The sequence below is a fragment of the Cetorhinus maximus genome, unplaced genomic scaffold (assembly GCF_964194155.1).
Source record: "Cetorhinus maximus unplaced genomic scaffold, sCetMax3.hap1.1 HAP1_SCAFFOLD_535, whole genome shotgun sequence".
Taxonomy (NCBI): domain Eukaryota; kingdom Metazoa; phylum Chordata; class Chondrichthyes; order Lamniformes; family Cetorhinidae; genus Cetorhinus; species Cetorhinus maximus.
This window is the reverse complement of record NW_027596477.1, coordinates 48491-61043: the sequence shown is the minus strand read 5'-3', so window position 1 is coordinate 61043 and position 12553 is coordinate 48491. Positions and strand designations below refer to the sequence as shown.

The window sequence follows — 12553 nt, the reverse complement described above, 5'->3', positions numbered from 1 at the left end:
AAAGGACAGTGGGCGACCCGCAGTCCCAGACAGCAAAAGGACAGTGTGGGTGAGCCACTGGCCCAGAATGCAAAAGGACAGTGTGTCACACGCTGCCCAGAGTGAAAATGACAGTGTGTGACCCACTGTCCCAGAGTGCAAAAGGACACTGTGTGAGCCAATATCCTAGAGTGTGAAAGAACAGTGTGCGACCCACTGTCCCTGACGGTCACCCGCTGTCCCAGAGGGTGAAAGGACAGTGTGGGTGAGCCACTGTCCCAGAATGCAAAAGGACAGTGTGTCACACGCTGTCCCAGAGTGCAAAAGGACACTGTGAGCCACTGTCCTAGAGGGTGAAAGAACAGTGTGCGACCCACTGTCGCTGACGGTCACCCGCTGACCCAGAGGGTGAAAGGACAGTGTGGGTGAGCCACTGTCCCAGAGGGTGAAAGGACAGTGTGGGTGAGCCACTGTGCTAGAGGGTGAAAGGACAGTGTGGGTGAGCCACTGTCCCAGAGTGTGAAAGAACAGTGTGTGATCCACTGTCCCAGAGTGTGAAAGAACAGTGTGTGACCCACTGTCCCAGAGTGTGAAAGGACAGTATGTGACCCACTGTCCCAGAGTGTGAAAGAACAGTGTGTGATCCACTGTCCCAGAGTGTGAAAGAACAGTGTGTGACCCACTGTCCCAGAGTGTGAAAGGACTGCGTGGGTCAGCCATTGTCTCATGCTGAAAGGACAGTGTGTGACCGGATCGTGTGTGATTCACTGTCCCAGAAGGTGAAAGGACAGTCTGTGACCTACTGCCAAGAGTGTGAAAGGACAATGTGTGACCCACTGACCCAGAGTGTGAAAGTACAATATGTGACCCACTGCCCCAGAGTGTGAAAGTACAATATGTGACCCACTGCCCCAGAGGGTGAAAGGACAGTGCGGGTGAGCCACTGTCCTAGAGGGTGAAAGGACAGTGTCGTTGAGCCACTGTCCGAAAGAGTGAAAGGATAGTGGGTGTCCCGCAGTCCCAGATGGTGAAAGGATCGTGTGGGTGAGCCACTGTCCCAAAATGCAAAAGGGCAGTGTGTGAGTCACTGTCCCAGACTGTCACCTGGTGTCCCAGAGGGTGAAAGGACAGTGTAGGTGAGTCAATGTCCCAGTGAATGAAAGGACAGTGGGCAACCCGCAGTCCCAGACGGCAAAAGGACAGTGTTGGTGAGCCACTGTCCCAGAATGCAAAAGGACAGTGTGTCACACGCTGTCCCAGAGTGCAAAATGACAGTGTGTGACCCACTGTCCCAGAGTGCAAAAGGACACTGTGTGAGCCACTATCCTAGAGCGTGAAAGAACAATGTGCGACCCACTGTCCCTGGCGGTCACCCGCTGACCCAGAGGCTGAAAGGACAGTGTGGGTGAACCACTGTCCCAGAGGACAAAAGGACAGTGTGGGTGAGCCACTGTCCCAGAGAGTGAAAGGACAGTGTGGGTGAGCCACTGTGCTAGAGGGTGAAAGGACAGTGTGGGTGAGCCACTGACCCAGAGAGCGTAAGGACAGTGTGCGACCCGCAGTCCCAGGGTGTGAAAGGACAGTGTGTGTCCCACTGTCCCAGAATATGAAAGGATAGTTTGTGTCCCACTGTCCCAGAGTGTGAAAGGACAGTTTGTGTCCCACTGTCCCAGAGTGTGAAAGGACAGTGTGTGACCCACTGTCCCAGGGTGTGAAAGGACAGTTTGTGACCCACTGTCCCAGAGTGTGAAAGGACAGTGTGTGTCCCACTTTCCCAGAGTATGAAAGGACAGTGTGTGATCTACTGTCCCAGAATGTGACCCACTGTCCCAGGGTGTGAAAGGACAGTGTGTCTGAGCCACTGTCTCAGATGGTGAAAGGACAGTTCAGGTGAGCCACTGTCCCAGGGGATGAAAGGTCTGTGAGTGACCCACTGTCCTAGACGGTGAAAGGACAGTATGGGCGAGCCACTGTTCCAGAGGGTGAAAGGACAGTATGGGTGAGCCACTGTACCAGGGATGAAAGGTCTATCAGTGACCCACTGTCCTAGAGGGTGAAAGGACGGTGTGTGACCCACTGTCCCAGGTTGTGAAAGGACAGTGGGTGAGCCACTCCTAAAGGATGAAAGCACAGTGCGTTACCCACTGTCCCAGATTGTGAAAGGACAGTGTGTGAGCCACTGTGCCAGAGTGTGGAAGGACAGTGTGTGACCCACTGTCCCAGAGTGTGAAAGGACAGTTTGTGACCCACTGTCCCAGAGTGTGAAAGGAGTGTGAGACACACTGTCCCAGAATGTGACCCACTGTCCTGGGGTGTGACCCACTGCCGCAGAGTGTGAAAGAACAGTGTGTGACCCATTGTCCCAAAGTGTGAAAGGACACTGTGTGTGACCCACTGTCCCAGAGTGTGAAAGGACACTGTGTGTGACCCACTGTCCCAGAGTGTGAAAGCACAATGTGTGACCCACTGTCCCAGAAGGTGAAAGGACAGCATTTGTGACCCACTGTCCCAGAGTATGAAATGACACAGTGTGACCCACTGTCCCAGAGAGTGAAGGGACAGTGTGTTGAGCCACTGTCCCACAGGTTGAAAGCACAGTGTTTGAGCCACTGTCCCAGAGGTTGAAAGCACAGTGTTTGAGCCACTGTCCCAGGGGTTGAAAGGACAGTGTGTGAGCTACTGAATCTCCATTTCAGCTTCAATCCTCGAGTCATATAGAAAATGGAATAGTTAGAATGGAGGAATGGGGAAGACAAGGGTGGGAGGCAGAGTAAGGTGTCCTCACCTTCAGTGGTCTCTGTTGTATGGTCGGTGACCGGCCTATTGGAGCTGGTCCCCGGGTCTCCTGCCAGCCATTCCCATCCCTGCATTCCTGTTGATGTGTACTGACAGGTATTAGCCTCGAAGGAGCATATTCCCTGAGCTTCACATGCACCTCCCACAACACTCACATCATCGATGGCGATAGCTCCAGTACTGCCTCTCTGAAATGCTTCAAATATGAGCTGCAAACAATGGGAAATTTAACGTCAGTTTCTCAGGTCATTGCATGACAAAGGATAAATGGACGATAGTCGTAATTGATATCGGTGCTCTCTGTGGCACAGAAATCATTTCTCACCACAGAGCAGGCATGGTGGCACAGTCCATCATAGGATAGAACATGGTTTCATCACCATCTGATCAAACAGTGCAGCACTCCCGCAGTACCAACCCTCCAACCGTGCAGCACTCCCTCAGTACTGACCCTCTGACAGTGCAGTGATCCCTTAGTACTGACCCTCCAACCACGCAGCACTCCCTCAGTACTGACCCGCCAACCATGCAACACTCCCTCAATACTGAACCTCCGACAGCGCATTGCTCCCTTAATACTGACCCTCTGACAGTGCAGCGCTCCCTCAGTACTGACCCTCTGACAGTGCAGCACTCCCTCAGAACTGATCCTCAGACATTGCCATGCTCCCTCAGCACTGACCCTCCAAGAGTGCGGCAGTCCCTCAGTACTGACCTCCAACAGTACAGCGCTTCCTCAGTACTGACCCTCCGATAGTGTGGCTCTCCCTTAGTACTGGCACCCCGACAGTGCAGCACGCCCTCCACACTGACCCTCCGACAGTGCAGAGCTCCCTTTGCACTGAGCCTCCGGCAGTGCAGCGCTCCCTCAGTACTGATCCTCTGACAGTGCGTCACTCCCTCAGTACTGACCCTCCGACATTGCGCCACTCCCTCAGTACTGACCCTCTGACAGTGCAGTACTCCCTCAGTACTGACCCTCTGACAGTGCAGCACTCCCTTAGTACTGACCCTCCGACAGTGCGTCACTCCCTCAGTACTGACCCTCCGACAGTGCGTCACTCCCTCAGTACTGACCCTCCGACAGTGCGTCACTCCCTCAGTACTGACCGCCCAACAGTATGGCACTCCCTCAGTGTGGTACATTACCTGGAAGTGCTTGTTCTGTGGTGGGATGGTGTGAAATCCTCGCCTCCATTGATTTCCATGTGTTCCTGCCCTGGTCCACAGAAGCTCCTCCGCCTGGCCTTGCTGCAGCACCTTGAGGCTCAGGGTCCCTGCAGGGGGATCTCACCTTTACTAACACACATTAATGTGCCCTGTCTCAGGCTGCAGGCAGCTGGGGGCAACTGCAGGATGCTGCTTAACCCATTCAACAGGCCCTTATTGAATTGGGATTGGGTAGCAGGATACAGGTTATGGCAATGATGATATCTCAGACTGCTGGTAAATGATTGGCAGGGGATGCCAGTTTGAATGATACCCATTTTTCTCTCTATCACTCACTTTCCTGTGTGTTTGAGAGGCCAGTCCCAGGATTGGCTCTGCCACATTGCACTGAGATGGCCAATCTCTCCATGATTAATTGGCTGCAGGAAAAGGTCCTATCCAGAGGCAGAATGGGACAATCTATTTTAGCATGAAAACAAAATAGAACAAGACCCAAGTTCATCAAGTTAGCAGTCAGGAAACAGAGAGTAGGGATAAATGGGTCTTTTTCGGAATGGCAGGCTGTGACTAGTGGGGTGCCATAGGATCAATACATGGGCTCCAGCTATTCGCAATATATATCAATGATTTGGATGAGGGAACCAAATGTAATATTTCCAAGTTTGCTGACCACACAAATGTGGTGAGAATGTGAGCGATGAGGAAGATGTTAAGAGGCTTCAAGGTGATTTAGACAGGTTGATTGAGTGAGCAAATACATGGCAGATGCAGTATAGTGTGGATAAGTGTGAAGTTATCCATTTTGGTAGGAAAAACAGAATGGCAGAGTATTATTTAAATGGTGATAGATTAGAAAATGTTGATATACAAAGGGACCTGGGTGTCCTTGTACACCAATCACTGAAAGCAAGCATGCAGGTGCAGCAAGCAGTTAAGAAGGCAAATGTTGGCCTTCATTGCGAGAGGACTTGAGTACAGGAGCGAGGATGTCTTACTGCAGTTGTACAGGGCCTTGGTGAGACTACATCTGGAGTATTGTGAGCAGTTTTGGTCTCCTTACCTAAGAAGGGACGTACTTGCCATAGAGGGAGTGCAGCGAAGGTTCACCAGACTGATTCCTGGGATGGCAGGATTGTCGAATGAGGAGAGATTGGGCCGACTAGACCTGTATTCACTGGAGTTTAGAAGAATGAGAGGGGATCCCATTGAAACAAATAAAATTATGACAGGGATGGACAGACTGGATGCAGGGGTGATGTTTGCTTCGTCTGGGGGGTCTAGAACAAGGGGTCACAGTCTCAGGATATCGGGGAGGGCATTTAGGACTGAGATGAGGAGAAACTTCTTCACTCAGAGGGTGGTGAACCTGTGGAATTCTCGACCACAGAAGGCTGTGGAGGCCAAGTCACTGAATATATTCAAGAAGGAAATAAGATAGATTTCCAGACTCAAAAGCATCAAGGAGTATGGGGAGAGAGCGGGATTATGGCTTTGAGATAGAAGGTCAGCCATGGTGTTATGGCAGAGCAGATTCGAGGGACCGAATGACCTGCTCCTGCTCCTATTTTCTATGATTTCATGTAACACATGATGTTACCAATGCTTGACTTTATAAGACTTTATGTTTTAAACTGTCCCTTTTAACTTAAGTAAAATAGGATGACCTGGAAAAAGGTAGTTTGGGGTGGGATTTGACCTGGTTGCCCTGGGACGGGGGGCCAGGTCAAAACTTACTGGAAATAAAGTGCAAGTTTTAATAGCTGCACAAAAGAGAGAAAGTAGAGGTTTTTGTTGCGGAAAGACTCACAGGTGCTCAGGCGCAGTCAGACCGAGATTTTGGGGGAAAGAAGATGCACCACAGGTGTGGTTCAGTGTCTATGGAACTGTACCCCAGAGAGAGTCAGTGTGTGTGGAACTGTACCCCAGTGAGAGTCAGTGTGTGTGGAACTGTACCCCAGTGAGAGTCAGTGTGTGTGGAACTGTACCCCAGTGAGAGTCAGTGTTTGTGGAACTGTACCCCAGTGAGAGTCAGTGTGTGTGGAACTGTACCCCGGTGAGAGTCATTTTCTGTGGAACTGTACCCCAGTGAGAGTCAGTGTGTGTGGAACTGTACCCCAGTGAGAGTCAGTGTGTGTGGAACTGTACCCCGGTGAGAGTCAGTGTGTGTGGAACTGTACCCCAGAGAGAGTCATTTTCTGTGGAACTGTATCCCAGTGAGAGTCAGTGTGTGTGGAACTGTGCCCCAGTGAGAGTCAGTGTGTGTGGAACTGTACCCCAGTGAGAGTCAGTGTGTGATGAACTGTACCCCGGTGAGAGTCAGTGTGTGTGGAACTGTACCCCAGTGAGAGTCAGTGTGTGTGGAACTGTACCCCAGTGAGAGTCAGTGTGTGTGGAACTGTACCCCGGTGAGTCAGTGTGTGTGGAACTGTACCCCAGAGAGAGTCATTTTCTGTCGAACTGTATCCCAGTGAGAGTCAGTGTGTGTGTGGAACTGTACCCCAGTGAGAGTCAGTGTGTGTGGAACTGTACCCCAGTGAGAGTCAGTGTGTGTGGAACTGTATCCAGTGAGAGTCAGTGCTTGTGGGGCTATCTCCCAGTGAGAGTCAGTGCGTGTGGGGCTATCTCCCCGTGAGAATCAGTGTGTGTGGAACTGTACCCCAGTGTGAGTCAGTGTGTGTGGAACTGTACCCCGGTGAGAGTCAGTGTGTGTGTGGAACTGTCCCCCAGTGAGAGTCAGTGTGTGTGAACTGTCCCCCAGTGAGAGTCAGCGTGTGTGAAACTGTACCAAAGCACTTTCATTTTCTTTAGAAACGAGCGGCATGAGATGACTAGTTGACTCACCAATGTCTGGTCCATACATGTGGTACCAGAAGGAGAAACACTGATTGGTTGAGGTTGATGTCTGTAAGATGGATGTTAGCCTTGCTCCGGTGTCATTGACCTCCGCCGACGATTTATAAACAAACAAATAATAACCTGGAATAGTAAGAGCACTTAGTTAGTGGTCATAGCTTGCAGCTTGTAAATGGAGAGAAACTATTTCCTGTCTTGGGCAATCTACAACAAGTGGGCAGGATGTAACAATTAAAGCCAGGCTTCTCAGGGCTGATGTCAGGAAGCACTTTCTCACACAGAGGAGAGTCAAAATCTGGGAAGTCTCTCCGCTGGAAAAGACTGTTAAGGCTGAGAGTCGTTTGAAAATTTCAACACTGTGATTGATGGCTTTCTGTTAGGCGAGTGTCATGGATGTAGTCAGGTAAATGGAATTGTGATACTGTTCAGCCAATATCTAATTGAATGGCAGTAAAAGTTCAGGGAGTTGAATGGCCTCCTTCTGTTCCTATGTTCTTGCCTGTGAAATCTTGGCCAGTGTGGAGGGTGCCTAGATTGGGAGGCCGCAGAGGCCTCTTCACGATAAAGTTTTTGCCTGACCAGTAATTAGGCCCAATAGCAGCAGCCAGTGAAAGCCAATGCTCACGGAGACAGTAAACTGACCTGAGTTGCTGAGGCACCAGTGGTCTCAATCATCAGCAAAGTAATGGAAGGTGTTGTCGACTGTGCTATCAAACAGCACATACTCAGCAGTAACCTGTTCACCAATGCCCAGTTTGGGTTCCGCCAGAGGCACTCAGCTCCTGACATCATTACAGCCTTGGCTCAGACATGGAAAAAGAGCTGAACTCCCAAGTTGAGAAGAGAGTGACTGCCCTTGACATCAAGGCTGCATTTGACCGAGTCTGGCATCAAGGAGCCCTAGCAAAACTGGAGTCAATGGGAATCAGGGGGAAAACTCTCCACTGGTTGGAGTCTACCTAGCACAAAGGAAGATGGTTATGGTTGTTGGGGGTCAGTCATCTCAGCTCCAGGACATCACTGCAGGAGTTCCTCAGGGTAGTGTCCTAGGCCCAACCATCTTCAGCTGCTTCATCAATGACCTTCCTTCCATCATAAGGTCAGAAGTGGGGATGTTCGCTGATGATTGCACAATGTTCAGCGCCATTCACGACTCCTCAGATGCTAAAGCAGTCCATGTCCAAATGCAGCAAGACCTGGACAATATCCAGGTTTGGGCTGACAAGTGCCAGGCAATGACCATCTCCAACAAGAGAGAATCTAACCATTGCCCCCTGATGTTCAATGGCATTGCCATCACTGAATCCCTCACTATCGACATCCTGGGGGTTACCATTGGCCAGAAACTGAACTGGACTAGCCATATAAATACTGTGGCTACAAGAGCAGGTCAGAGGTTAGGAATCCTGCAGCGAGTAACTCACCTCCTGACTCCCCAAAGCCTGTCCACCATCTACAGGCACAAGTCAGGAGTGTGATGGAACACTTTCCACTTGCCTGGATGAGTGCAGCTCCCACATCACTCAAGAAGCTCAACACCATCCTGGACAAAGCAGTCCGCTTGATTGGCACCACATCCAACACCTTCAACATCCACTCCCTCCATCGCCAACACACAGAAACAGCAGTGTGTACCATCTAAAAGATGCACTGCAGCAAATCTCCAAGTCTCCTTCAGCTGCATCTTCCAATCCCGTGACCTCTACCACTTAGAAGGACAAGGGCAGCAGGTGTAAGTTCACCCCCAAGTCACACATCAAGTTGATTTGGAACTTTATCCCCATTCCTTCACTGTTGCTAGGTCAAAATCCTGGAACTCCCTCTCTAACAGCACTATGGGTGCACCTACACCATATGGGCTGCAGTGGTTCAAGAATGCAGCTCACCACCACCTTCTCAAGGGCAACTAGGTACGAGAAAAATGCTGGCCCAGCCAGCGAAGCCCACATTCCGTGAAGGAGCCCATGTGCCTTTTCCACAGGGCAGGGCTGGGATAACAGGGAACTTGGATAATGTGAAAGGACTTTTTAGTTGGATTTTTGACTTCCACATGCATTTGTCAAGTGATGGAAGAATAGCCCTGGTGATCTCTCTTCCTGAAGCTGTGTATTGGACTTCCATACTTGTTGACATTGTCAACTATTGCTTTGCTTTCATTGTACATGTTGGTGAAAATCGAACATGGGACCAATTGAAAGGAAGTGATGTGAATGGTGATGTTTTCCACTCTCCTCCCGAGGCCTCTGTTCGGAAGAATGTTGATTGATGCTCCATGTGAATTGGGAAGTAGGGACCTCTGGCTGGGGTCAGTGAGCTGGTTCAGGGTCCTCACATTGTCGACCACCCTGGTACTGAGCAACTCCTTCCCCCCTCCATCAGCCTTGACCTTATTTACACCATCAACATCAACATCCTTCTCTGGTAACCAACTCCACAACTTACCCGCCCAATGGGTGGAGAGGTTACAGTCCCTGATTTTGCTCCTTACCTCTCACTTGCTCCCTTTAGCCCTTGTGACCTGGGGTTTGGACCCATGACCCATCCATTTACCTTTGCCATTGAGGGTGTGATCATACATTGGACCATGATATTGTAGGGTTGCATTATGACCATTATCTCGAATCCAATGAAGGCCGATTTGTTCCCATTCACAAAAACCAGTTTCAAAATTACAGGAGATGGCTGTAAGAAAACAAACCGATTTAGAGCAGTCTTTCTGAGAATACTCCTCCCTAGAACAGGAGTGCTGCACACAATATATAATATCAGCATTACACTTACAGAAAGCCCAGATCGATTGGGGGTTAAGGCCCCAACCCTCCCAGTGGTGTTGGTGTTATTTATTGATTTTCCACTTCCCTCTTGAACCAAATGGACACAAATAAACCTGGAAGGGAATGGCAAACAGCACAGCAACTTTCTCCATCCCAAAAGAAAATCCTTCATTTTTGTGTTTTTTTTGTACACCAGGAACTCTCTTGAGTTTTGTGTCTCTGGGTTTGTAATGCAGCAAAAGTGAAGAATAGAGGACCCTTGTCAATGTCCTCTTGGTTACTGAAATATACCGGTTTGTGAGGTAAGCACACTATTCAAGTGGACACAGATGATAAACCAACAGACACATGGATTTTACATTGACAGCTCAGTATAAGCAAGATAGTCACAATCATTGGAAACTTCAATATTCTTACTGAACGCAAAATTGCACAAACTTGCTACAACCAATGAAACCTCCTTCTGCTGTAATCCAACTGACCCATGGAGCTTTGTCACTCACTTACCACACAGTGAAACATCACTACAGGGACCAAATCTAGCTCAGACCCTTGGATTGCTCCATATAAACTATTCCAATCCCTTTGAAGATGTACTGAAACAAAGCATGGTAGATGAACTGTATCTCTCCTAGTTACAGCCATTCACAGCTTGTCAACTACAAAAGTTATCATAGAATCATACAGCACAGAAGGAGGCCATTCAGCCTCTGGTGCTTATGCTGGCTCTTCGAAAGAGCTAAAAAATCACTTCCGTTCTCCTGTTCTTTCCCCATAACCCTGCAATTTTTTAAATATCTATTCATGGGACGTGGGCATTGCTGGCCAGGCCAGCATTTATTGCCCATCCCTAATTGCCCTTGAGAAAGTGGTGGTGAGCTGCCTTCTTGAACTGCTGCAGTTCATGTGGTGTAGGTACACCCACAATGCTGTTAGGGAGGGAGTTACTTCAGGATTTTGCCCAGAGACAGTGAAGGAACATGGTATATTTCCAAGTCAGGATGGTGAATGGCTTGGAGGGGAACTTCCAGGTGGTGGTGTTCCCATGTGTCTGCTGGCCTTGGCCCTCTGGATGGTAGTAGTTGTGGGTTTGGAAGGTGTTGTCTAAGGAGCCTTGGTGAGTTTCTGCAGTGCATCTTGGTAGATGGTACACACTGCTGCTACCGTGCGTCAGTGGTGGAGGGAGTGAATGTTTGTGGATGGGGTGCCAATCAAGCGGGCTGCTTTATCCTGGATGGTGTCAAGCTTCTTGAGTATTGTTGGAGCTGCACTCATCCAGGCAAGTGGAGAGTATTCCATCACACTCCTGACTTGTGCCTTGTAGATGGTGGACAGACTTTGGGGAATCAGGAGGTGAGTTACTCGCTGCAGGATTCCTAGCCTCTGACCTGCTCTTGTAGCCACAGTATTTATATGGCTTCAAGTACTTCCCCAATTCTACTGAATCTGCTTCCACCGCCCTTTCAGACCACACATTCCAGATCACAACAATTCATTATGTTAAAAATAATTTCTCAATGGGTACTTTGCCAAACACCTTATATCCATATCCTCTGGTTACGAACTCTCCAGCCACTTTATTTACTCTATGAAAACCTTTCATAATTTTGAACATCTCAATTAAGGTTCCCCTTAAACTTCTCTGCTCTATGAGATTTGCCCCAGTTTCTCTAGTCTCTCCACCACATAGCTTAATTTCCTCATCCCCGGTCTCATTCTAGTCAATCTCCTCTACACCCTCTCCAAGATATCCTTCCTTAAGTGTGGCGCCCAGATTTGAACACAGTACTCCAGCTGAGATTAACTATTGAGTTATAGAATTCCTTCCCTTTTTATTCTATTCTTCCATTCATAAAGCCAAGAATCAGTATACATTTTCTGACAACTTCTCAGCTTGTCCTGCCACCTCATACACGCATACACAGATCTCCCTGTTCCTGCACCCCCTTTAAAATTGCATCATTTAGTTTAAAATGCCTCCCCCTGCTTTTCCTACCAAAATTAATCTCATCATTCTTATCTGCATTAAATTTCATCAGCTACGTATCTCTTTGTCCCTACAAATACACCTGCCATTATAGCAAAGCTCATAAAAAATTCCCAATCTCTATTTCTGGTACTGACTGAGGTGTCAAATTGACTAAACTGAATAGCAAGATGTCAAGAAGTGTTCTTTTGAAGTATTGCAACTGAAGGCCCCCATTTCTACCTCACATTTTCTCATATTATATTCCATCTGCCAAGTTTTTGCCCACTCACTTAACCTGTCTAGATTCCTTTGTAGACTGTGTCATCCTTTCCACTTGCCTCCCACCTATTTTTGTGTCATCTGCAAACTTAGCGATAGTACATTCACTTCTCTCATCTAAGTCATTAATATATATTGTAAATAATTATGGCCCCAGCACTGATCCCTGTGGCACTCCACTAGTTACAAGTTGCCATCCTAAAAATGCCCCCCTTATCCCAGCTCCCTGTCCTCTATTAGTGAGCCAATCCTCTATCCATGCTAATATACTACCCCCAACACCATGAACTCTTATCTTATTAAGTAGCCTTATGTGCGGTACCTTATCAAACGCCTTTTGGAAATCCAAATATATTACATCTACTGGTTCCCCTTTGTCTATCCTGCTTGCTACCTCCTCAAAGAATTCTAATAAATTTGTCAGGCATGATTTCCCACTCATGAAGCAATGCTGACTCTGCTTGATTATGTTATGTATTCCTAAATGCTTTGCTATTACATCCTTTACAATAGACTCTAACATTTTCCCAGTGATGGACATTAAGCTAACTGGCCTATATTTACCTGTTTTTTGTCTTCCCTTTTTGTCAGTTTTCCAATCTTCTGGGACTTTTCCAGAATCAATGGATTCTTGGAAGATTACTACCAGTGCATGAACTATCTAGGCAGAATCTTTTGTTCGGCGAGCGGGGGCGGAGCCCGCTCGCCGACACTTAAAATGACACGGGGTGAC

General features: G+C 48.5%; 1 protein-coding gene across 2 annotated transcripts in view; it reads right to left on the bottom strand.

Annotated features, from left to right (window-relative positions):
• Positions 1–9947, bottom strand: part of LOC144674004 (apical endosomal glycoprotein-like) — a 56935-nt gene extending 46988 nt beyond the window's left edge. Inside the window, exons 1-4 of one of the 2 annotated variants that reach the window (XM_078535579.1) lie at positions 9349–9947; positions 6787–6921; positions 3925–4052; positions 2765–2984 (exon numbers count right to left, since the gene is read on the bottom strand). In XM_078535579.1, coding sequence (XP_078391705.1) covers positions 2765–2984; positions 3925–4052; positions 6787–6921; positions 9349–9376 — 511 coding nt within the window. In that variant the 5' untranslated portion in view covers positions 9377–9947. The remainder of the gene's footprint in view (positions 1–2764; positions 2985–3924; positions 4053–6786; positions 6922–9348) is intronic. The other variant, XM_078535580.1, reaches the window with a different exon arrangement.
• Positions 9948–12553: the final 2606 nt, after the last annotated feature.